Here is a 24473-nt window from a genome sequence, read left to right on the forward strand (position 1 = left end):
CTTACTGCTGTTTTGTGGATGGGGAACAAGAGCACACAGGGACCTGCTTGTCAGTCGCAAGTGAACCTGCTTCCCTTGATAAAACCGTAACTTCTTCTCTATACTTCTCTCAAAGAGAGTTAGGACTGGAGGAAAAATTTTGTCAGGACATCAGCTGTCTCATTTTCAGAAGTGGACATCATTGTAGCTGTCCACGTAAATGAGAAAGCACGTAGCAGTGCAGAGCTGCTTTGCATTGGGTACTCCTTGAAGAGGCTGTAAGAGGTTTGTGGAAATGCGCTTTGAGGGCAGGTGCTTTGGCTCCACTACTGTCATACCGAGAAATATTCCAGTTTGGAAGTTAACCCGTTTTATTGGTCTGGACAGAAAAAGTAGGGACACTGGCAGCATTTATGCACCACTGGCAGCAGATGTTTTGTTTGGGGGCCAGAACACATGAAGGATACAGCATCCAATATCTAGGTCTGAGATAACATTCTGATGAGGTCTAGGAAAGCTGAGTTCAGAAATATCTTGAAGCTGTCTTTGTGCCCTCTCACTTCTGGGATGCTTTGGTAAAATGAAATAGTGGTATGATCTCTGCAGGTTGGGAGCAGAGTAAGAAATGACCTTTTATTGCCTCTCTTTGGCTTGCAACACAAGTCAAAATCATTGCGGCAGAACGTGCTGCATCCCTTTTCTTGGTTTGCTCTCCTCCCCTTGTCTTTATGGTGAAGCCAGCACAAGGTCTGCTCCAAGAGGATGTTCAGTTCTGGTATGTAGCTCACCCTGTGTTGGGAACAGATATTGGGCTGCCAATGCGTGCGCAGCAGACAGTGTCAGTTGTAATGGTGCAGAGCACTCCGGGATATCTGAGTTGTACCAAGGGTGGAAAGGAAGGAAGACTAACTGTGCGCAGCCATCCTTTCTAATTAAATTCCTGCAGTTAAAAATAGCTAGTGGAAGCTGGCACTTCTGGCACATCCAGAGTGTCACCTTCCCAAGTATCTTTTTCTGGCCTAAGCCGTAGGAAGTTGCAAATGTGATCTGCTGTGTAATAGTGCAGCATATTCTTGGCCAAACTCCTCATCATTTTTTACCTCTTGCATGTATGGTTAGCTTGCAAATGTCATATGCCTCCTTTTCTGCTTTAAAGCTAGCCTCTGCAGAGCCAGGTATCATCCTGGCTGCTGTGGAACATAACCTATGCTTCTCAGTTTGTGCACATCAGTTCTGGGTATGGTGAGAGAGAAGGCAAGCCTGGCTCCGGAGCCCCTTGCCTACTTAGTTACCCAGAAATGCCAATTGCAGTAATGTTGGTATTGAACTAAGACCTGATTTCCCCTAACAGACTTTTCATTGCCAAGTCATTTGGTCGCTACAGAAACCAGAAAGGTTTGTGTTGGATCACTGATATTGCATAATTAGGTTTTCAAAAGAACAAAAACAGAGAAATGAGAGTAGTGGGGAAATCAGGCTTCTTGCTTTTGCAAATTCTAACCACAGAAGATGCCAGAAGTTTTATTTCTTATCAAGGATAAAGGAGTTAATCTTTAGTAGCCTGTCCCATGGACTGAATATATTTCGCAGCTTTAACTAGACAAACGGAAGGAAGCTAAACCAGTAATTTTTGGTGATTGATGGCAGTTATGTATAGGGATGTCTTTAATAGCCCGTTTCCAGTTGAGTGTAATGATTTTGTCCCTTAGGGTTTTGTTTTGTGTATTTGTGTGTAGAGATAGACTTACAGGTATAAACCCAGCTATTCTAGAACAACTCAGCTGTAGAAAAGCAGATTCCCAAATTCTGGCAGCAGTGTTTGTCAGCTGCCCAAATGACTGTAAGGAGGCCTGGGTTTGTTCATTTCAAAGCACAAATAGGCACAGAAACACAGGGAAAAGGTAAGGAAAGTCTCTGGAAGTTCGTGCCTCATTGCTGGTGTCTGTCATTTTGCTACTGAAGTCATTAAATAGGCAGTATGTTTGTTGGAAAGATCCATTTTACAGAGAATCCCGCAAACGCCTTTCTGTCAGAAGCGGTGCCTTGGTGCTCGCCTGCAGCCGAAGACCATGGGTGAGGTGTGGGAGCCCTGTTTCCTGCCCCACAGGTTAAGGACAACAGAATGGGTGGGTAGCAGAGCATAATACAGCAGAGCAGCAGTTCTGGTTTGTAGGTCACATCTGGCTGAACTTAGAGAGAGGAGATACAACTTGAGTATTCATCGGTTTTGATGTCTAATTTTTTGATTAGACAAACTCAGTAGGAAAAGGAATGCAGGGAGCTGGCAAGAGGACAGTGCTAGAGTGAGCTCAGACAAAAAAAAACCTCGTGAAGTTTGGTGGGTTTTTTTTTCCCTCCAGGATATGTAGTTCGGAGGTAGGCAGGAGCAGTGGCTAGCCAGCAAAGGCTAGATACTGTGGTTTTGAAAGAGGCACTCGAGCATATGGAGCTTTCGTGCAAAAAAAGAATGTTTTTTTGATCAATTCCAGGCGAGATGGCAGTTGTGTCATTCTGAGTGCATCTCGTCAGATTAGATGGGATCACTAAGAGTCGTTTGGCATTTTCAGTCTGAGAGGAAAAGAAAACACATGTGGCTAGTGAAATTGCCCAGCAAGGAGATTTCCCCCTTCTGACTTGGCTGTTAGATTATGGGGTCCTGAAGCCACATCAGCCCCTGACATGATACCAAGTGACAGAGTCAGTGGCTATTTGGCCAGTTCTCTCCTGGTTGGGGAACTCATTGTTTGGAAAGGAAACCCACTGCCAGTATTTGCAGCGTACTGCCAGGATAACACGATGTATTCTGGGCAATTTCTAGTTCCATTTGTTCATTAAATGAAATTTGTGAATTAACACAGAAGCGTGAGCTTTGTTAGGAAGAAATTACAAGTTGACATGAGTGTGACATGAATAATGAAGGGAGTGAAGTACTTCTCAAGGAAGTGAGATAAGTGAAGCTTTTGATTAGAGTAGGAGAGTAGCTGCATGTTGTTCAGGCTTGATAAACCAGTCTGAGAAGTACAAATCAACCTTCTGAGGAGCTGCTATATTTAGTGCTGAACTTCAACCACGACTCTGTTTCCATGCAAGTTCAAACTTCGGGAAAGGTAGCTACAGCTCCTGCAGCCTGTTCAAGTGAAAGTCCGTCTTATTTCTGTTAGTGGCAGTGTTTGTGTGCTTCCCTGTTGTTGACACATCTTGGTATATATGCTGTTCTTTGCAAGAGTGCCACTGGAGAGAGTTTTGTATTCAGCTGAAGTGTAATGAGAGTTTTCTAGTATTGTGTGTCGTATGTCTGAAGTTTTTTATATGCACTCCAGCAGAAAAACAAGCGTGGAGGGTTTCCTCTGCTGGTTTTGAGTTTCTCTGTGAGGTATGAATTTTCAGATCAAATGAAAGGAGGTCAGAGATCATAGTTCAAGTGTGAAACCAGGGAAGAAACAAGTACCATGGCAAAAGCTAAATGAAGCTTAAACTGAAAATTTACTCAGAAGCGTGTCCTAAATTGGAATAATGCCTTGCCAAAATATCTCACTCTGGTAGCGTAGGAATCAGAGTAGTGGTGAATTGTTTGGTTGATGGGAATCTCACAGGTTCAGCAACATGGATCTGTTGTTTTCAGAACAGCATGTGGAGTTCCTGGTTCATTGCTCTTACACCATTGTGTAAGAAAGAAATAAATTCATCACCTCTCATTAATGCTATCTGGAGTTGAAAGGAGTTTATATGAGCATCATCACACTGAATTGGTCTGATGATTCAGAGTGCTCCCTGTGGGTGAGTACTTTGTTGGCTTTCTGGGGTTAGTCTGTAACACAGAATAACTTTCTTCCCCGATGCTGCGTGGCATACTGGAATATTATTGCCTGGCAGAGCAAAGCTCTCCGGTGCTCCCTCCCAGATTTCATCCATGTGCACTAAGAGAAAGCCATCACCTCCCATATACATTGCAGTATTTTTCTTGTAAACAGCAACAGAGAAGCTCCTCTGTTCTGATCCCCACTGAGAGTCCAGCAGAGCTGTGGGCAACTCACAGAGGTCCGCTTACTAATTTTGGATACCTCGGTTCTGGGGTTCCACAGCTGTGCCTCATTTTCAAACGACGGGTAGCTCGTGATTCATGTGAAAGTCCATGCAAGATCAGGAGCTCTGGATTCAGCCCACAGATGTCTCGAAGTGGGTGTTCTTAACATCCTTGATCTTAAGTTGGGTTTGTTTCCTGTCATGTGAAATGAGAGCACTATTACCTGCCTTCAAAACAGATGCTGTATAGGGGCTTTGAAATGTAAAGCGGGACTGTGTGATACTGCCAGATCTCTAGATACTTTCAGCTGTGCTTTTTAGATGACATACAAATTAAAAATTGCAGAGTTGTGAATGTTGTATGTTTTGTTTCCAACATTCACCACAAACCAGATAACTTTTCAGAGGAATTCATGCATCTGTAATGCTTGTTGCTGATCTTTTTAGAAACAGGGAATAACTTAATGTAGTAGGATGTTTCAGAAAGGAAATAAAATGCATGCAGGAGGCCTTGTATCAAGATTTATCTCTCAGGAATGCAGGGGGTTAACGGTCAGGCTGATTAATCACTGTTAAGGAGCCATCAGGAAATCTGTCAGGAAGTGGGTAAAAATTCCTGACAGCTGATGTGAAGCATTGTGCGGTGTGCTTTGGGTTTGATGTTTCCCAACTGAAAGTCTAAAGTGGGTGTAGTTTAGTTACCTCTAAGTTCTCAAGACATGTGAAGGACCAGATGACATGATGCCCTTGTTCAGCTTGAGTAAGCGAGCAAGAAATGTTCCCCATGCATGGCTGTGTAAGTACGATGCAACATAAATGCAAGAAAGTCAGGGATTGCTCCTTCCCACGGCTTCCCAGAACAGTCTGGAAAAGATACAGAAAGGAAGCATGATCGTTCCCTCATTCCTCTGGTGGGAGCCCACAGGGTACAGGGGAAAGAGTGGAACGGGCAGCTTTCCCTGTGTCGAAGAGGAGCCAGAGTATTAGGACTTGGATTCGAAACTGAGTTAATGAATTGCCTGGTGTTGACCGAGGGTGAGGTTTCACAGTTGGCTTAAGCTGATCCAAGATCCTGCTGCTGCTGAAAGGAGTGTTTCTAACCTCTTTCTCCTTTGCATTGGACTAGCTGTCATGTGGTAATACAGCAGCTTGCTGATCTGAGTGGAAACTAATGTTTCTTGGTCAGTGTTGGCCGGCTTAGTCTTCAGACAGATCAGAGAACTGATCTGCCTCGCTGCTGGGCCACACGAATGCTAGATCTGATGTAGGGGAGGGCGTGGGAACATGAGACAAGGATGAAGACATGAGTGGGGACTGAGCCTTTCAGCAGTAACATAACCGTGGATTGGCTTAAGCCTATTATGAAACTGCAGTCTGAATCACTGGAATTAAGCGTGCACTGCCAGCCTACAGGGAATGCAAATGAAAATGTGTTAGCTTACACCTCCCGCCGTTGTAGAACAGTGGCTGAACACAGCCCTTCTGCACGTGGCTGGGGAGAAGGAGCGTATGGTGGGTCAGCAGCATGACGGTTCCCCAGCAGTACCCGTGGGTCGGGCTGTGCAGACCATGTCAGGCGGCGTTGGTCTGCCTTTGAGGGAGGCAGAGGGGAAGAGGAAAGGAACAGAGGAGCACCGCTACCATGGATTCTCTCTATCTATTTTCCTTTGGCTTGGGGTAACATGTTCTAGCTTGTCTTTGTGACAAGACTGCAGAAACACGCGTGTACCAGAGCACAGATTAAGCACAGTAACTCACTTGTGGATCCAGACCCTAAAGTTCTGGGGCACAGTATGCTTCTAGTACTTCTTTATCTTCAACCCGAGTAGCTTTGCAGTACTCTCTAGTCTGCACCAGAAGCCTAACTTAGACCTAAAAAGGTGAGCCCTGCTATTTGTTTCAAGTTCATTTGATTTTTATTGCAAAATTTGGTAGTTCCACGTTAAGGATGTTTTAGCATTTTGTTCTGGCTCAAAATTCCATGCATAAATGTAGGCATAACTGTGCTAGTGGAAAATCTCTTGGTAATTTTCAAATATTTCAGGGTTTAGAGGTTTGTGATCAAAGGTCTGCTCCTGTAAGCACAGCTGTGCAGAGCCCCGGCCTGTAAGGGTGCCCTACAAAGGTGGCCATCCTTCTGCAGGGGAGCAGCAACCCCAGACACCATGGGAGCAGTCACCCCTGTTAGACCTGGAGCTGAGGAAATAGTTTGAAGATAGCCAAATTAGTTGAATTTCAGGAGAGTTTCAAGAAAGTGGAGTCAGTTTAATTTAAAAACTGACATAATTAAAACTGCCGAAATATCTCCAGTGAAACATTACGGAAAAATGGGGGAGAAAAAAAATACTGACCCCCCTCCAAAAATAATAAAAGCCCAAAACTATTGGAGAGGCAAATAAATGCAAAAGTCAAAAAAGCAGCCAGTAACATTTCCAGAAATAAACCATTCTCCATCACATAGAGAATAAACGTGGGCTCTTTCAGGGAGAAGGAAATCATAAAAGTAAAGACAAAAAAAAAAAGCTGTATAACTGATTCAGCCAGGGCACAGCTTCACACCTGCACAACCACCTGGAGCCAGAGAGAGGGGTGAGCGTGTGTGAGAGCACCAGCCCTGCAGCCCCCGGGCAGGGGGTGCCCCAGGGAGGCGGTGACCCCTGGGCAGCCCATGGAGCAGCTCCCGGCAGGGCCTGTGCCCCCGCGGGGACCCGGGCTGGGGCCGGCTGGGCCCGAGGGACGGCACTCGTGGGAGGGACCCACGCTGGAGCGGTTTGTGAGGAACTGCAGCCCACGGGAAGGACTCGTGTTGGAGAAGCTCATGGAGAGCTGTCTCCTGTGGCAGGGCCCACGCTGGAGCCAGGGAGGAGTGTGAGGAGGAAGGAGTGGCAGATACATTGTCTGGTGAACTCACCGCAACCCCCGTTCCCCGTCCCCCTGCACCACTTAGGGGGAGGACATAGAGAAATCGGGAATTAAGTTAAGCCTAGGAAGAAGGGAGGGGGTGGAGGGAAGGTATTTTTTTCCTGATTTGAATGGCAATAAATTAAATTAATTTCTCCAAGTTGAGTATTTTGCTCATGACAGAAATCACTGAGTGATCTCCCTGCCCTTATCCCGACCCACGGGCCTTTCCTTGTATTTTCTCTGCCCCGTGCAGCTGAGGGGAGCGACAGAGCGGCTTCGGGGGGCACCCGGCACCCAGCCAGGGTCAGCCCACCACACACAGGTACCAAGGGATATTTTACTCTCTGAGCATTTCAGCTGAAATTATCTCTTAGCTGAGACACAGACCGTCTTGGCACAAGAGTGTCTGAATAGATCCCAAAGGCTGGAAATGTTTTTCCAGTTCCACTAGTAACCTTTCATCAAAGCACAGCCCAGGGATTCTTGTAGGGAGACATAGGCTTTCCCCACTCACGAGGAATGGATAGCGAGCGTCTTCGCTGACAGATATTTTTGTGTTACTTAGAGCTAATTTGCAGTTCGGGTACAGAGTAGGCAGGGGTACAGCAAGGAGTGTTGAGCAGATGTGACACAAAGCAATAACATCCTTAGCATAATCCAGTATCACACGGTTATGGTGCTATAAATACAAGAGGAATTCTCCGAGGCCCTATTCCATCGACAGACTTGGGCATCTCTGCATTGCCGTGCATTTAGACTGCACCAAATCAGCTTGATCCTTGGGTTTTGTTCATTTGTGCACTGCTGTGAATGCTTCTAGGAGACTATAAGCATCATTGCAAGCAGTATTGTTGATTCTACGTTACAATGCAGTTTTTGACAGCTTTTGGACTGATGTTTTGATTTATTCACTGAACAAATAATTTATCATTACAGGCATGCTTACTGTTTCTCTTATAGTGCTATACAACACATCATTCCTTTCAGGACTTAGTAACGTACTCTTACAATGTATTTAATGGAATGAATCCATGTAATACGCAGAGTGCAGATGGACTGTGACTTCTTGAAATATCACCTCTGGAAGGTTTTCTGAGGTCCCATAACATCAGGCTTCAGAAGCCAGGGCCTCCTCCAGTTCTTAGGTGTTTGCCACCGCTCTTGACCCAGAGGACAGGCTGAGGGGGCAAAGGCTGAGCAAGAGGCTGCCCTGGAACAAGGCAGTGTGACTGCTGCAACACTGTGAACTGTAGCTTTTGGCCTTTTGGCCTCCACATCTTTTTGGTGAGCGAGTCATCTTACTGTATAAGTGAAATACATCCTATTATTCTGCGCATGATTGACTGAAAAATGCTTTACTTGCTGGAAAGACTGTTGAACAATATAGTTTCCACTTACAAAGCACTTTCCTTAAAAAGCTTCTCAGGGCATCGTCGTATAAAAATAGTTATACTAAAGTTGTGAACCAGCTTCTGACAAATCAGGACTAACAAAAGCCAAGGTATAAATAGAAGTGTTTTCGTGGGTTTTCTCTTCTCTAGAGGCACAGAATCTCAATCAGTGCTGGATTGTAACAAACAAAAATGCCCTTTTCCAGACACACAGGAAAACAAGGACCTTCCAGACTAGTGGCACAGAATATAAATAGGTTTTCAAAACTGCTTCAAAACCATAAAGTTGAGTCAAAACTGTAACATTGTATTTTAGAACAAGCCACACTGTATCAGACAAATTTTTTGATCTAATTCTTTTTTATTTCATAAAAACTAGCATCTCCTGGTTTAGAGAAAAGTTAAACAAGTTACATTTTTGTAATTGTGGAATCAAGTGTCTCCAGGCCCTCAAGGATATGAGGATTATCTCAAAGTCTGCAATGTATTAGGATTCCTAGAAGACAAATGCTGAAGATGTAAAATAATACAAATTCTGTGTTTAGTCAGTGGGCAGAATAAATGCACCTTACTGGTCATTTTCAAAATTCATTATTTTTGCAAAGTAGGTTTTTGGTTGTTTTTTTTCTTATAGCAGGTTTTGAAACAGGAGCAGCTAAACATGAAGCTAGTATTTGCTAATCCAGGATTTGGATAATCTTAATTTTACTCTGAGGCTGTTCCTTCTTCTGCTTGTGCTGACCTTTTCTGAATCCACCAAACCCAATGTAGTTTAATCCACAATACCAAAGAGGGAAGGTCTATTTCTGTAAGCTCTTATTGCAGTTAACCTTGCGGCTGACTCAGTTCTGCTATTGCTCTTTAAGGCACGTTTGACCAGTCATGTCTGCGCAGACCAGAAGCAGGGTTGAACAGGGTATCTACATAATCAGCCTGACGCATGCCGCTGTTCTCAGTGTGGTAGCTCCTGTATTGGAAACACCCCACACACAAAGTATTTACTTACCAACAACTGAATTTATGATAACCCTTGGGGTCTGTAGTAGCTGAGCTTTAGAGACACTGACTGCTTAAGTCAATGTACGCGAAGTAGGGATTTCAGCAAAATTTACTGGCTTCAAATCCAGTATATTCTCCAATCATCCCATAATCTTTTCTCTTGAAAAAAAAAAATACAAGGGGGCTGTTTTCCCTTCTGCATAGAAATAAGCTGTTCACCCCCTTTTCCACCTTTGTAGTCATTTAACATTGTTCAGCCTTGCCAAAAGGGAGACCTCCAGCCATCTCACAGCCTTAGAGCATCACCCACAAGAGGAGAGGCACAGTGATGTTGCAGAGAGAACTTACATTCCATCTCGCCATCATCCACACCTGGGTGACGTGCGGTTAGTCTTTTTTTGCTCCAATAGCAAACGGTGCAGCAATTATTTGGGGCAGTATTTAGACACCTCCGTTAATAAAATAGATTATCAAAAAGACAGTATTCTGCTCTGTGCTGCTGCCAAGTAATAGTTTATGCTATTTGACACCAGATATTCTGAGTACTCTTCATTAAAATAGTTGTCCGCTTCCATTACCCAGTGATCACTGTATGAAAAATATTTGATGTAAAAATGACAATTCTTCCTGCTAGAGCTGCAGCATAACAGATCTGCATGCTGAAATTCTGTCTGTAACAGCAGCGCCAAAATAGCTTTAATAATTAATCATGCGCCGATTAGATTATAAACTCTGAGATGGGCCAGATTTTTGTATTATGCATCAGACAAAAGACACTGGCAATACTTAACTAGAAGTCACCTGCTCCTGCTCCACCTGCCATTGTGGGAGCGCTCTGGAAACCAGAAGAGAGACAATGGCCCAACAGAAATTGATAAGAACCTTCACCCGCCCCTCGTATGTTCAGGAATACAGAACTGTTGAAACAGGTGCTGCTACAGCTGCATGCCAGGGTACAACGCTGCTTGTAATTAACTTGTAATTTGCCAGGCGACACTCCATCGCACCCCACTGCAAGGCAGTGGAGACGGTGTCCAAACTTCAGGCAGAGCAAGAGTTAAGCAGGGAGTTCCCTGACTGGGAACACCAATGCAAACAGCTGCTGTGGAAGGGCTGGGCAAGGAGAGAGGAGGCACAGCACAGCGTGGGTGCCGTGGACGCCCATATCCTGTGCTCACCCCCTTTAGGGTCCCCTTGCAATTGTCACACTGCTCTGCCCTGTCAGCTGCTTGTAATGTTAGGAACAGATTTCCGTGGAAGTGGTATTTTTTTGCTGGAATGATACTATATGCCGCTGATTTTAGGGTAAGTAGGAGTTTAACACTGAGAACCACTAGAAGTCAAAATTGGAAAATTACTTCCTAGGCTTAACTTCCAGTTAGAAATTTTGCTCAGCTATCTGAACTTTTTCCAGGCCCTTTGCTCTTGTCCCATGACTCTTGGGGCCTATTTCTTACAATTACAGAGGCAAAACCCCTCGGGGGAGATAGTCCGTATGCTGGTTCTTGAACGATGCAAGATCCTACCAGTGTGTCCAGTGTAATGCTGGTATAAAAGTATGATTGAAAAAAGGGGACCTTGGAACCAGTTTTATGGTACCAACAAGAATTGCTATCGGTCACACCAGTTTGCGGGGAGGAGGGGGAAGGGGCGCTGTGGACTGAAATGAGCAAACCAAGTTAAAAATTATTTTGCCAGTTGTTGGGGACGCTACAGAGCACTGAACATCACACAACAACAGTTATTGTTCAAAAAAACTCCGGAGGCAAACAGCTGTCATTCCCTGCTGGTCAGAGCAGGACTAGTGGTGGCAGAACTGGGCTAGAGGGTCAGAGCGGCGGGGAACGGCCAGGGCGAAGGTGTGAGCCCCGTGGGCCGAGGGCTGGCGCGGGCAGGCAGAGCATCTGAAGCTCCCCTGGGAGGCACGGCCCGGGGACGGGTGGCTCAGGAGGGCCATGGCTGCCAGATGTCACTGTCCTCTGCTCTCATGGTCAAACTCAGCGCAGGTGGCAAAGCGTGCCGTGGGAATGAGAGTGGTTTACGTGCCAGACGCAGCGCAGACCTTCATCAGTGGGACCTTCTTAATGCACAACAGCCAAGTTCTGCAGGCATCAAAATGTATCGGTCTGCAACTAGGAATTTACAGGCACCACAAGCCACGTGGGTTTTTTCCCCTTTTCTCTGTCCCTTCTACCACCACCCCTTATGAAAAACAGAAGTTAAATGAGAGAAAAATAGCTTTAATGAAACATTTAGGTTGAGAAATCAAAATCGGACACTCCAACAGGAAGTTTCAAAAGCAGCGCTTGTGGCAGCATGTTGCTGAACGGCAGCGCACTTCTTTACGTTTTAAGCCATATTACAGTGTGTACCTTGATTCAGCTGCTGCTGGCAGAGACAGCATCATGCCATTGGTTTAACACGGCAGACTTTCCTAGGCATAGAAAAATGATTTACATCCAACCCCTGAGCAATTCCCTGACTCCTGCAATCAGTGCTGTAACTTTTCTTTCCAGTAAATGCATCCGAATTGTTTCCCTGTGCAAGCACGCTGAAGCTTGTTTGTTATTTTATTCTAGGGAGCTGGAGACAGTTTTGTGGGAGCACTAGCCTTCTACCTGGCTTACTATCCCAACTTACCCATGGAGGAAATGATCAGGAAGTCTAACTGCGTCGCATCAGTGAGCGTCCAGGCATGGGGGACACAATCTTCATATCCTTACAGGAAGGACTTGCCTCAGGACCTTTTCTAATTGACATTGTCTAGCTCTAGGTACTGATTTTATCTTATCCCAGACAGCATTATTCTCCTGACCGCAGAGGTTCCCCTCCGCTGACTGGAAAGACCAGGAAAGTCTTTTATTTCTAATTTGAGGAATCCTGTTAGTTTCTGTTCTACAACACTAAGAGGGGGGAGCTGGGGGTGCCTTTCTAACACAGCACAGCAGGTCTCTCTGGCCCCACACACAACCACTGGGCTTGCGGCGGCCCACATGGCGCACTGTGCTGAACTACATGAAGTTTACAGCAAAACATCTGGAGGGTATCGGGCTCCTGGTAATATTATTACTTGATTTTATCAGACCTTCTGATGTGCAATGCCATCACATGAAGCAGAGCTTACCCAAAAGCCCATCTTATTTCACCAGGTTCCCACTGCTTCTTCCGTTCCTAGGAGGGAGCTGGTACAGCACTACCCCTCCAAGAAATTACACTGACTCGTGGTCACTACTGTTGAATCTGTGGCTGGTAGGTTAGAAAAACTTGCAATCTTGCCATTGAATTCCTGCTGTGGAAAATGTTAATTTTTATTGCTTTATAAAACAATAGCTCCTTTGAAGATTACAGCCTCTTTCACAATGGAAAACACAGACAATGGGATTTGCTATTTAATTTTTTTTTAATTGAGCACTGTAAAAATAACTCAAAAGATAAATAAATGTTACTGTGATGATCTATGTCCAGACATTAAGAATTTTCTCTCTCTACATTGTTTTATTCACAATGGCCTTCAAATCACAGGAGACGGTGATCCCAGTTCATTTCCTCTCTTTTCAGCCCATGTTGCCGATTTCTGAATCAGCGTTCACCCCGTCGTCCCCCCCCACCATTCCCTCCTCATGCACAAACTAAGTCCAGTCATTGTTCAGATAGAGCGGATTTTTCTCTTCTCTGTGAAGAGGACACGTTGTTTTGCTATAGGGGAAAAAAAAGAATCTGTTAAGTAGTCTGAAGTGTTAAAATTCAATTCAAAAAGCCTACATCCCTTTCTCCTGGCTGCCATCGCTGCTTACATGAGTGTGGAGAACTGACTGGCACAGCGCTGCTGTTAACCAACTCTTGAAGGAGTTTAGTAGTGCTTTCACTTTACCACATGTAATTTTTAGTTCCCAAGAGGTCCATTTTACCTCTGCAAAAATAAGTATCAGGATTTGAGTGACTGCAAACATTCAGCCACTGCTCTGTGTGACTATTGAGCCACAGCTGCTTGACGTAGGGACAAAACCACGTTCTTACTGCTTTCTACTACTCTTCAACTTCAGAGCCTGAACAAAACTGCAGATGATGAGCTGGATCTGGTCGGTCTTGCAGACCAACTGAAAAGTAAACCAAGTGTCCTGTGGATCTCAAGGAGGCACAAACGGGCCGTGTCTCCAATGCCTGATGCAGATGTTAGCAAAGTCAGTTCAGCTACAGGTTAAGCATAGTCAATACATTACTAAAAAAATAAAAATTAACAAATACATCCAAGCAAAGCTTCACAATGCCATTTGAAAAGCACCACCGTTCCACTTGAACTTCGTTATATGAATTCCTTTGAAAGCTGCCCAAGAGCAATCCACACAGTAACAAAATCTCTTCTTCCACATAAAAGTTTCGCTTTAAGAAATACTGCAACTTAGTAACACATTCTGTTGCTGCAGTTAGGAGGTAGTGAAACTTGGGCACTACTGCCACTACTTCATTCTGTGGAGGTCCCAGGTTTTTGAGAAGTACAAAACATAAGGTGAAAATGCATGCCAAGTGAAAATGCTTCCTAACATATTCCTGATGTGAGCTGGTATCTAGACTCAAATTTACTTCCCTTCACACATGCAGCACTTTCTCACATCAATTTCTCACTTGTGTTCTACGACAGGCTACAAAGTTCAGAGCTTTTTTTCTTAATTACTTCCAATTTCGTACTTCAACAACCTACTACGTGTTCTGCAACAGAAGTGCTACTTAGCCTGAGCTCTCCACTCTCTTCACAATTCTTAGGAGTTGCAAAGCTTCTGAAGAATCTCTTCGCACAATGTTTCAATGCAGTAATTTAAACTTTTCTTATTCAAGAAAATAATCCCAGTGACCTCCAATTCCCCTTCTGTATGGAATTCAGAAGGAGAGCCACAACCTCTGTCAGCATGAGTGCTTTGATGAGAGCATACTGCTGCTCTGGTGGCTTCTCTCACGTGCCATAAAGCCCCTGTACTGTTAGACGTGAGTATGAAAAGGTTAGTTATCTAACAAGAACATAAGATTGTAAGAAGAAATAAGCTTGAGCCACATAACTACTGGCCATGCAGTATGTTATCTACTTAGAGCTGCTTAATACATTTCTTTATTCTATAGAATAAATATAAAAATATTTTTAATAAATATATATGTATGTATATATATTTATAAAAATAAGCCTTTTTTGCTTATTAGCTCTGCCATGCTACTTCTAGCACGGTCTGGTTTAAATTCTAAGTTTCCCCAAATTAAGCTTCTTAACGTTAAATCAAGCTTTTTAATCTTAAATGCAGACTGTTTCTTCCCCCAGAAACTTGAGCTCTTAGCCACCTTTCAAAAAGCTGGGTGACGAAAAGGCAGCTTGGCAAGTGCTATAACCCCCCAGAAAATAAGATTCTTAAACTGAAAAAAATTGCGAGGACCACAGGAACATAAAAGAACCCACAAACTGTCATCTGGAGAGCAATATCATTTGTGGAGGAGAAAGAACTTGTATTTATTTCTTTAAAAGTCCATTTTGTAAGTGATGGTTAAATTTTATTGTCTAGATCACCCATGGCAGCTTAACAGAACATTTCTATTGATGCATATTTCGTGGCTGCTTGTTGGAGGTAGCACAGTCTAGCAAACCACACAAAGAAACAGAATGAAAGAACTCCTGTGTCACTCTGCTTTGCCACTGACATGTGGCGTGGCTGTCATCAGAGACTCTGATGTGTTGGGCAAGTCATTACTTTGTTTCACTGCCACAGTCTGTAAAATGAGGGTAACGTTTGTTTACTTCCCACTGGAATGTCATGAAGAACAGCAACTGTGCAATGATCTGAGTATGAAACATGTTATGACATATTCTGCTTAGATAGGAAAAATCCTGTTTTATTCATATCTTTTGCCCCACACAGTCAGGGAAGCATATAGAAAGCAGGCTGACTTCTTCCCCAAGCTCTTACCGATGGGATCGTATCTCAGCAAGACCAGTTTTTCCTGCAGTCGGAGTCTCCTGATGTTGAAACAGAAGCCTGTCTCAGCCGCACTTTTCATCCTCACCAGGACATACCTAAAGGCACAAGGAACGTCTCTGTGTCAGTGCACAGGCACACAGCAATGGCCACCACATCTGCCAGGACACGGTCATAGCATAAACAATTCAACACAATCACACAAGATAATTCATTTCAAATTCATGGATGCTCTGGATGGCAGCATCAATACTACACGCTAAAATTATAACACAGACAGCTCACTATAAACCACAAGATCCAGCATCAAGTTTAAGTAAGTAACTCCTGAGCAGAAAACCGAGAGGGGAGGAAGAAAAACAGGAAAGAAAGGAGGAGAAAAAAAAAGAAGAAAAATCAGCATACAATTGAGTCACTATAGCTTAAGAGATAATGGCAAGAGAGGAAGGATGATGGTAGTTAAAGATGTTCAGGCTGTAGATAACAGTGTATCGCAGACTATCACTTCCACATGCAGAGAGGAACCCGAGCTAATAGGATGGAACAAGAGGCGTGCAAAAGGAGAAGCAGGACCCCTTGGCACCATCCATCCCACTAGATACAGGGCTTGATGTTAACCCAGCCACAGGAAGCCCCTGCCCCACAGGGGGATTCTCTGTTTGTGGAGCAGGCTGGCTGGCAGCAGCTGCGGTGTCCCTGGGAGCAGGGCAAGCCAGGTGACCAAGAAAGCCGCCACCACGTCCCCACCCTCAAGCACGCAGAGATCTGCGCAATCTCCCAGACACAGGGAATCTTCAGAAATATCAAAAGAAAGATCAAACCCTTTAACCAGTCTCTAAACTGCATCTTTCTCTTCCATTGCAATAAAAAGATGGATATGTATCTGCACAAAAAAGTAATTTTCCTGGATTTTCCTGCTAATACAAAATGGTCTATCAAAACTAACCTTAAAGAGACACCCATTCTTCCTCGCTTGTGCAGCTCTGACCACTGCACTTCCTTGAGCTCTCCCTTGTCAGCTTCACAACCTTATTTACTGTTGAGTTCAAAATAAACCTAAAACCACTGGATTCCTGCAAGCCAACTGCCCAAGCACAGTCTAGGGATTATCCCCAACTTTTGTCCTCTCCTGTACACTGCTGCAGGTGTGATGTGTAGCATCAGCAACCACACAGACTCCTTCCCCTATACCTCACCCACTTCCTCAAAGACTCTGTGCAGTTTCCCCTTTCTGAGGGAATTGGTGGTATCAGTATGACCAGGTCCTGAAATTCTGCACCACATATCTGAGGCCAAGCCCCTTCTGAACAGTACACCTTGTTCAAAAAACTTGCTGCCTGATGAAGAAATAACTAGGAGCCGAGGCAGAAAAAAAAAGTGGAAAGCTATTGGGCCACAGGAAGAAAACCCAAGGGGAGTGCAGAAGGATAAATAATATAAGGAGATACATACTCCTGAAGTATATATGGGACTATACAAAGAACAGAGAAAGGAATGTCAGGAAAAAGAAAAAAAACCAAAAACCCAGCAACACAAAAGAGTGGGCGGGAGCGAAATCACTACATTAACATTAGTAACACCATTTTTAAAAGCTACTTTTTCACCTCACAGAAACATCCTGCTTTGCTGTGTTTGTTTCTGCAAACAGATAACAGTAGAATGCTGAGATGGCAAACTGCTCTCTTCCCTGTCAGGCGCATACTTGGGAAGTGCTTTCTTAATTTAAGACCTTGACAATTGCACAGAAATCCTCTAACAGAAGAGTCTCTTCGAAACCAGCAAGTGGTTGGTACTGGCTTTGTTGGGGGCAGATTCTTAAAAAAAAAAAAAAAAATAAAATCAGAAAACGTACCAAAGGCCATAGCTCCTGAGGCTGTGTGGCACCAAACAGAACACACTTGCACAGAATGCAGCTTCTGAGAATCAGAAGACAGGAATGTCTTCACATAAATGTATCAGTTTAGCCCCTTAGATTTGTCTAGCTAGTTCTCTTATGAATAGCATTTTGGATGCAAGTCATTCTCTCCATGCGGTCTTGTCTCCTTGCATCCACACTGTAAGACTACTGGTGTGATGAAAGTATGTATTCCTTCCCTTTTCAACCCTTAAAACACATCAGCATTTTTTACAAGTCAAAGGACTGTGACTAATTTTCTTCCAGAGCCCACTAACATCTCTCCTGAGCCGAACTACAGAGCAAACCAAGATGCCCAGAGCACTGACTGCACCCTGTCCACTCCTCATGTATAAACACACAAACATGCCAAAACTGGGAATGTTCTGCACCCAGCCTACACAAACGCGCAGGTGTCACGGCCCTAAGTAAAGCCCACAAACAACAAAAAGATCCACGCTGTACCTCAGCTTGCTCTCCGCAGCTAAACAGTATGAAAGGTAAACAAGAGGAAAATGACGTGGATAGTCTATAGCCTCTCTAATCATAAATCACAGAGGCGTGCTTCCCCTGCACAGCACACTTTGTATATTACATCTCAGCTCGACATGACAGCCTATAGGACAAAACCTGCCTTTGCTGCAATTTTAGAACCTAGCAGGGGTTTCCCACCATTCTGTACTCACCTGTGAAAAGACACGTGCGAAGGGCAGACAGGATACAGATAGATTCAAGGACTGCAATTCTTTCAGTATATTAAGAAATTCTAGAGAAACTTAGTATTTTGTAAAGCCACTTAAAGATACAAGGTAGCAGAAATTAAAAACTAGTGAGGAAAACACTTACTTAGATTTGCTTTTGGCCACTGGGTGGTTTGTTTGGGTTTTTGTAAGCATGAAGAAGAGAGAAAAAGAAGAAACAGTTATCATTTTATCTTGTTTCCTTTATACACAAGACATAAAGCTTAAGAGTTTTCCACTGCCTGCCTTTGCAATAGCCCCAGACAGATTGTGCAAATAGATTTACTGTCACACAAAAATGCCACTCATCCTTCCATCTATGTACTCCCAAGCTGCCTGCTCGCTCTTCCACCATAAGCATCTGTGCAAACACAGCACCTTGCACAACAGGCTGTGCTTGTTGCAGCCTGCAGATGTTTCCAATATAAAGCTTCGGTGCTGACCATGAATTCAGCAGACGAACACACAGTTAAGGCAGGTATGAACAGCACCGCCGCCGGGCACTGCAGTTGCACTCCCCGCTCCCTGCTCCCGCCCACCCCTGCCCGGTCCCAGCGGTCCCTGCCCGGTCCCTGCCGCAGTGCCCAGCGCAGGCACGGCCTGAGGCCCCGACCCAACCCACCGCGCCGCACGAAACAGGCAGAGATGCAATTTTTTTTTAATGTCAGCTCGGTGAATTTAAAGTAACCATAAATCTACGACAAAAATGCAAATAAAACAAACAAACAAAAAAAAAGCCCACGCAACTATAAAAAGATGCTCATCTACACTTTGTCCCGGCCAGGCTCGTTCAGGCCGTCCTGGGCCTCCGGCCACCCGCCCTCACGCCGCCCCGCACGCCCAGCCGCGGCCACGGGCACGTCCCCCCGCCCCCGCCCGTTTCCCCACGGAGCTGCCCAGCGCCGGGCCAGGGCCCGCGGCGCCGCTCCCCAGCCGCAGGCCCAGCCCCACCGCGGCACCGCGCAGCTGGCAGCGCCCCCCCGGAGGCGCGGGGCACGCCGGGAGCTGTAGTGCGGGCGGGCGCGCTGCCTGCCGGGAGGCGCAGGCCCCGCGGCGGCCTGAGGTGGGGTGAAGGGCAGGTCGCGCCGCCGCCGCCTGGATGCCCCGCCCACCCCCGAGGCCCTCCCCGCCGCCCCCCGCCAGGACCCGCTCCCTGCACCACTCACAAGCCGCCACCGTTAGAAACATAATGCCGGTCCCCGCGGAGCCGCCCCACCAGCCCCCGCCGCCGCCGCCACTTGCGGGGCGCCAGGCAGAAGCGCTTCCGGGGCGCGGGGGCGGGGCGGGGCCGCTGCCTCCCCGCCCGGCAGGGCGCGCTGCGGCGGAGCCCGTGAGGGGCGGGGCCCGTGAGGGGCGGGGCGGGGCTAGTGCGGGGGCGGGGCGCGGTGCGGGGGCCATTAACGGCCGGCGGGGCGCTGGGCTGTGCTGTGCTGGGGGTTGTGGGGTGTTGCTGGTATCTCCGGTGAGGCGGCCTGTCCGCCCGGGTGCTGCGGCGCCACTGCCGCTGCTGGGGCCTAGCGCCGTGCCTCCCCTCTCCCGCAGGCCTGCGCTGGGCCCTCGGGCGGCGGGACTGTGCCCGGCCTCGGCAGCCCCACTGCCGCCCTGGGGCCCGGGTCGTGCCTCGCCTCACAGCAGGCTCGGCCCTCGGCGCGTCTACTGATCTCCTCCGGGCATTGTTCCCTGTGGTGGGCAGGAGAGGGTACTGCCATGGCGCCAAAGGCCCTGAGGCGCTGGGCAACTAAGCCTGTCGGTATTTATAGGATACTGTGCAAAAGCAGTGGGCAGGGAGGCTGGAGGGGGACACGATGGCAAGTGTTCGTGTTCTTCTGACTGGTTAGATTATTAACTGTAAGTTATTACCCTTTAAAGAATCACAGGAGGTGGGTGTCGCTTACTTCTCCCTCTCCCATCAATTAGGTAAACTGTTAATGACAGAATTCAAGTTCTTGAATATTTAGCAACTAGTAAGGCAATAAAAATGTCAGCCTAACATATTTAGATGGATAGCAAGATTTAGAATATGTAACAACATGCATTTCATTTGATACTCTGCACGAAAACAAATGGCTGACCCTATAAAAGGCTGGAGCAAGATGGCATCTCAAGGAAACTGATGCTGCCTCTGTCTTCACTTGAGATTATGTTCTTTGTGTCGATTCAATTATTTCCAAATAGTTCCTCTTAATGATACAACATTTCAATCTTTACTATTTGGCCCTCAGAAGGATAAATCTAGTAGTTACATAATCTGCCCATGAATACCGGAGTGAGAACTTGAAGGCATTCAGGATGATAAAATGTAATGCTGTAAGACTTCTTTGATCTCCTTATTGCCTCAGTCAGAGCACAGACTGAAATGGAAAGGGATTGCCAACCTCCTGACTTCACTGCCAGGAATATAAATCAACATTAAAGATGATTTTTAAATGAAATAGCAAGTTAAACATTTGTACAAACACATCATCAAATAGAGGTTATACTGCCTCTTTTTAAACCTCTTGCCTGCTGGCAAAAAGAAAACTGTTCCAGTGACATTTTCTCTGCTCTGCTGTGACAAGGGCTGCATAAATATAGACACCGTGAATTAGAATAGACTTCAGCAATCTTCAGCTTCCTTTCTAGCAGCCTCTTCTGCAGTTTTCCATAGCTATGGGTGAAAAACAGGGAATCTAAAACTGGTATATATGGCAAGGCGGTGACACTATAACACATCCCTGATGGCAAGAGTCATAGTTAAGCTTGGGGAAGAGGCATCCTGGCTGGAGGAAAGGAGAGAGAGTCAGGATTTCTGACCCCGACTCCGATACAGATTTGCTGTGTGGGCTAGGATAAGTTGCATACTTTGAAATCTTCAATGGCATGTGCAATGCAAATGCAGATTTTTCCTTCAACTTTGCCTAGAGAAAGCAAGGCGTGCGATGAACTGTAATGCCAGCCGAGATAATTCTGATGCTTGTTTAAAGAGAAGTCACTTATGTCTCCAGTGGAGAAGCTGCGGATGCCAAACCTATCAGTGTCACTCAGAATCAAACACAGGGTGGGTTTTAATTCAGCTAGAAAAACAACAATTTGTCATGTTATAACCTAGCTGATTCTTTCCATTTTTAAGCCTTACATTCTAGGCTGGGACCTCTTTTACCTCCAGGAAGTGAGGAGATGGCTGCTCCTTGCCAAGGAAGTGTGGTAAGGTTGCTGGCACACACAGGGCAGGCAAGGGGCTTGTGTCCAAGGTTGGCAGGGGTGATGATTCTTCAAGTGCGCATGGCACTTCATGTCAGTCATCACTTGAAAAAGTCACAGGAAAGGAGAGAGGGGCAGCAGATGAAATGTTTGCAAGGTAAATATCCTCTTGGCACTGTATTTTCTACATGAGTTACTGTCAATTAATGCATACAAAAACCCAGTGCTGGAAACAAGAGAATAACACTCTAAAGCCTGGGAAAAGCTCCACGTGTCCTTCCTGGTTTCCCACAAAAAACAGGCAAACAGCTAACCAAGCCAAAAAATGCACACAGCTCGGTGGACATAGTTTTAAAACAGCCAGGCTATTTTCACCTCTATTCTTGCTTTCTCTTTCTCAGCTGTTACAACTCAGCAGGGTTCTTGCTGTCCACAGTGTTAAGCAAACACTCACGGGCACTATTGTGCAAATCACTCATCCCGAATAACAGACGGATTTTTACATTCTTTCTGCATATCTGAATCCATTCTCCCAAGAGGGCCCAGAAGAAAGTGGGCATTAGCTTAATGCAGCTCTGAAAGAGGAACTGTCCAGGTCAGGAGAACAGGAATGATGGAAAGAGCCATCTAAATTGCTAAATCACTTTGAGCCAGTGACCAAATCCATTTCAGCTGCTGGCCTGTTTGAAGTGAGCTGGTAACGGCCTTTAGCCCAGTTCTTGGGTGTGACCGTGGCACACTATCAATTTATTTGCTGGCAGCCTTGTTAGAAAAGGCAGAAAAGCGATGGGCTTGGACAGTTCCCTTCTTACCTCCAGAGTTTAGTTCCCCCAGATCAGATACGGGGCATCTGGTGTGGCAGGTTAGGGCACAGCTCCATTTTCGGGGCTTTACCTGTTCCCTGCTTATTCCCTCCAGAGCACTGGTCTCTGGATCTGTTCCTGGAGCTCCTTTCCCCAGCACTAACGTCATTCATATGTAAGGGGGGAAGAACAAAGACAGCACTTGCCTGTTTTCTTGTGTGATTTTTCAATACCCATTTCCCAATCCCGACATCCAAAGTAACAACATCCTTTCAAACCGCCCCCTCTTGAAATGCCACAGTAGTCAAACAGCTGCAAATCAAAACACCTTGTAAACAAGTGACTGAAATCCCGTGGGATGCCTGAGGGCTTGGGCACGTCTCAGAGTGATTATAGTTCCTGCTATACAAATTGGAGTCCATGTAGCACAGTTTGTGCCAGCTCCGAGCTCTTGCTTTTTATTTTTAGTCCTGTTTGTCGAGGGGTTCTCATGATAAAAAGAATGACGTTCAGTATCAGTGATACACAGATTAAATTAGATGGTAGCCGGAAGTGATCGTACGACTAATCCTCCCCACTGAGACTTTTTCCACAGGATTTGGGATCCTGTGGACCTCAAGGACAGCTTTTCTCTGGGTGAATTTCACTTCCCATCAGCAGGCAGCTGAAATACTGGACTCGCATGGGACATATGTGCAAAGAAATGAATGTCATTGTCACTGCTTACGCCAACAGCTGGGACCATCTGGGACACTAAAGACAGCATTGTCTAGCTGTGTACAGCTGATTGAAGGTTGTTTTTAGCAAGCCTCTAAATTTTCTTCCCTTTTTGGGGCAACAAAACAAGTCTTTTGCCTTCCATGCATGGGGGTTTTCACACATAGCAGCTTAAGTCATCAGCAGGGCGCAGTCCTGAGACTTTTTAGTCCCCTAGACATGTCACCCACGCTTATGCTGAAGACATTACTCCTTTCTTTGGAAGAAGCTGCCTAGGGGGAGGACAGGATAGAAGGTGCATTAGAGGGAGGACAGGATAGAAGGTGCATTAGATTACATCTGTAAAGCAGATCTCTCCAGAGAACAGGATCAGTTCTCATTTGTTTTGGCTTTTTTTTTTTTTCCACTTTAAACTTTGGATTGCTTTCATTTTTACTACACCGTAAAAGAGGGAAGTACAAGCATTAATTGGTCAGCAAACACTCTCTATTGCTTAGAAACATGGAAGTCATCCAGGCAGCTTACCTAGTGCACCGTCAAAGGAAGATGGGATTGGTTGCTGTGTAGCACAAAGGGTTTGGTATTGTGGCAAAGAGTGTACCGAACCCAAAGCTGTGAACCTTAAGGCCAGTTATTTTTAAGCAGGGTAGGTAAAGGCAAAGAGAGAGATAATTATGTAATGTGAACATGATGTGGCACAGATAGGGAATGGAATTTTTTTCCTTCTACAGCTTATTGGAGGAGAATGGCTCGAGTGCTTGCACATGGTTCATTTTATGTCAAAAATCTACTGTGGAATGAATTGGTGTATCACTCCCATCACTTCTTGGCAAGGGGTATCTTCATCTTTAAGCTGGAGTGATCAGCTCTAAGGGAAAAGAAAACAGGCAGGTTGAAGTGTGGCAAGTGGATGTGGTCCTGACCTTTTTTTAATTCTGGAGGGTAAAAAAAAACCCCAAAATATTCTAGAGAACCAGAAGGAGGAGAGGGCTTTCTGCATCCCATGGCCTCCCTAAAGACTTTCTCACCTGGAGGAAGGTCATAGGCTTCAAAGCTGTTTCTCAAGTGCTGCTGTGTAGTATTGTCTTGATGTCATGCATCATTATAAACAAGTGATTATTTCATTCAGGTTTTGGGAAATGATGGGACTGCAACAAAACACCCACAGCAGTTCCCTCCCTTATTCCAGCAGGCTCTTTAGTGAGCTACATATGAGCTGTACCTCACTAACTGATGGCTGTCTGTCTGTCTATGTCTGGGGAATTTGAAGGAATATTGGTGGGTTTTATGAAGGGCAGAGAGCTGGGAAGTAGGAGAGGGACATAAATTTGCAGTGTCATGTGGTTTGATGGCTGCTTGGTCTAAGAACCACGGGCTGACAAGGCCCCAGGGCTTCATGGCTGCAAGCGCTGAATGCATCATCGCTCTTTTTTCTATGCACTTGTGCTTCTGAAGCCAGTCAGTCATTTACACCTGATGGGATAGCAGAAAAGCAGAGTTAAGCAGAGCAGTGTTCCATTCATTTCTGTCTGCTTAGCTCAGGTTCGAGGTAGACCTGGGATGAATACTTAAAAAAGATCAGAGTCATCATAAAGGAACAAGTACTAGAAATGAGGTTCAGCAAGAACATATGTAGAAATCTGTTTGAAGTCTTAGGCTCTTGCATAACTGTTTCTGGTTAGTTCCCTAAACATTTTTCATCTGCTGTAGTCCCCCTAGACCCATTTTACTTAAAAACATACAAGCAATCTAAAAGTCCTGATGACGCACAATGTGTATGCTGTGACCTTTGCATAGTCTCTGCAAGAAAGGTTTGTCTTTCCTCTTTCTGTTTCATAAGCACTGTCCATCTGGCCCTGCCCTGTCACATCCCTGAATACGAAGAAACA

General features: G+C 45.5%; 2 protein-coding genes across 6 annotated transcripts in view; one reads left to right on the forward strand and one right to left on the reverse strand.

Moving 5' to 3' along the window:
• The window catches only part of RBKS (ribokinase), a 69824-nt gene extending 57070 nt beyond the window's left edge, over positions 1-12754 (forward strand). For all 3 annotated transcript variants that reach the window (XM_056357723.1, XM_056357724.1, XM_056357725.1), the window contains one exon: positions 11876-12754. In XM_056357723.1, the coding sequence (XP_056213698.1) occupies positions 11876-12049 (174 nt within the window). In that variant the 3' untranslated portion in view covers positions 12050-12754. The remainder of the gene's footprint in view (positions 1-11875) is intronic.
• Positions 12678-19187, reverse strand: MRPL33 (mitochondrial ribosomal protein L33). Of its 3 annotated transcripts, none has more exons than XM_056357726.1 (4): positions 19051-19187; positions 17991-18009; positions 15242-15348; positions 12678-12992 (listed from the first exon to the last, which is right to left on the reverse strand). In XM_056357726.1, exons 1-4 carry the CDS (start codon positions 19070-19072, stop codon positions 12943-12945), a joined length of 198 nt encoding a protein of 65 aa, XP_056213701.1. In that variant the 5' UTR covers positions 19073-19187; the 3' UTR covers positions 12678-12942. The 3 variants fall into 3 exon arrangements, with proteins under 3 accessions (XP_056213701.1, XP_056213702.1, XP_056213703.1); XM_056357727.1 differs by lacking the exon at positions 19051-19187 and adding an exon at positions 18632-18710; XM_056357728.1 differs by lacking the exons at positions 17991-18009; positions 19051-19187 and adding an exon at positions 16197-17042.
• Positions 19188-24473: the final 5286 nt, after the last annotated feature.

The sequence above is a fragment of the Falco biarmicus genome, chromosome 12 (assembly GCF_023638135.1).
Source record: "Falco biarmicus isolate bFalBia1 chromosome 12, bFalBia1.pri, whole genome shotgun sequence".
Taxonomy (NCBI): Eukaryota; Metazoa; Chordata; class Aves; order Falconiformes; family Falconidae; genus Falco; species Falco biarmicus.

Bases quoted from the DNA above. Each gene is read 5' to 3' on its own strand.
- MRPL33 (XM_056357726.1), bottom strand. From the start codon at position 19,072: ATGTTTCTAACGGTGGCGGCTT. The intron at 12,993-15,241 runs GTAAGAGCTTGG...TTTCCCCTATAG, and splicing joins GCTGAGATACGATCCCATCG to CAAAACAACGTGTCCTCTTC.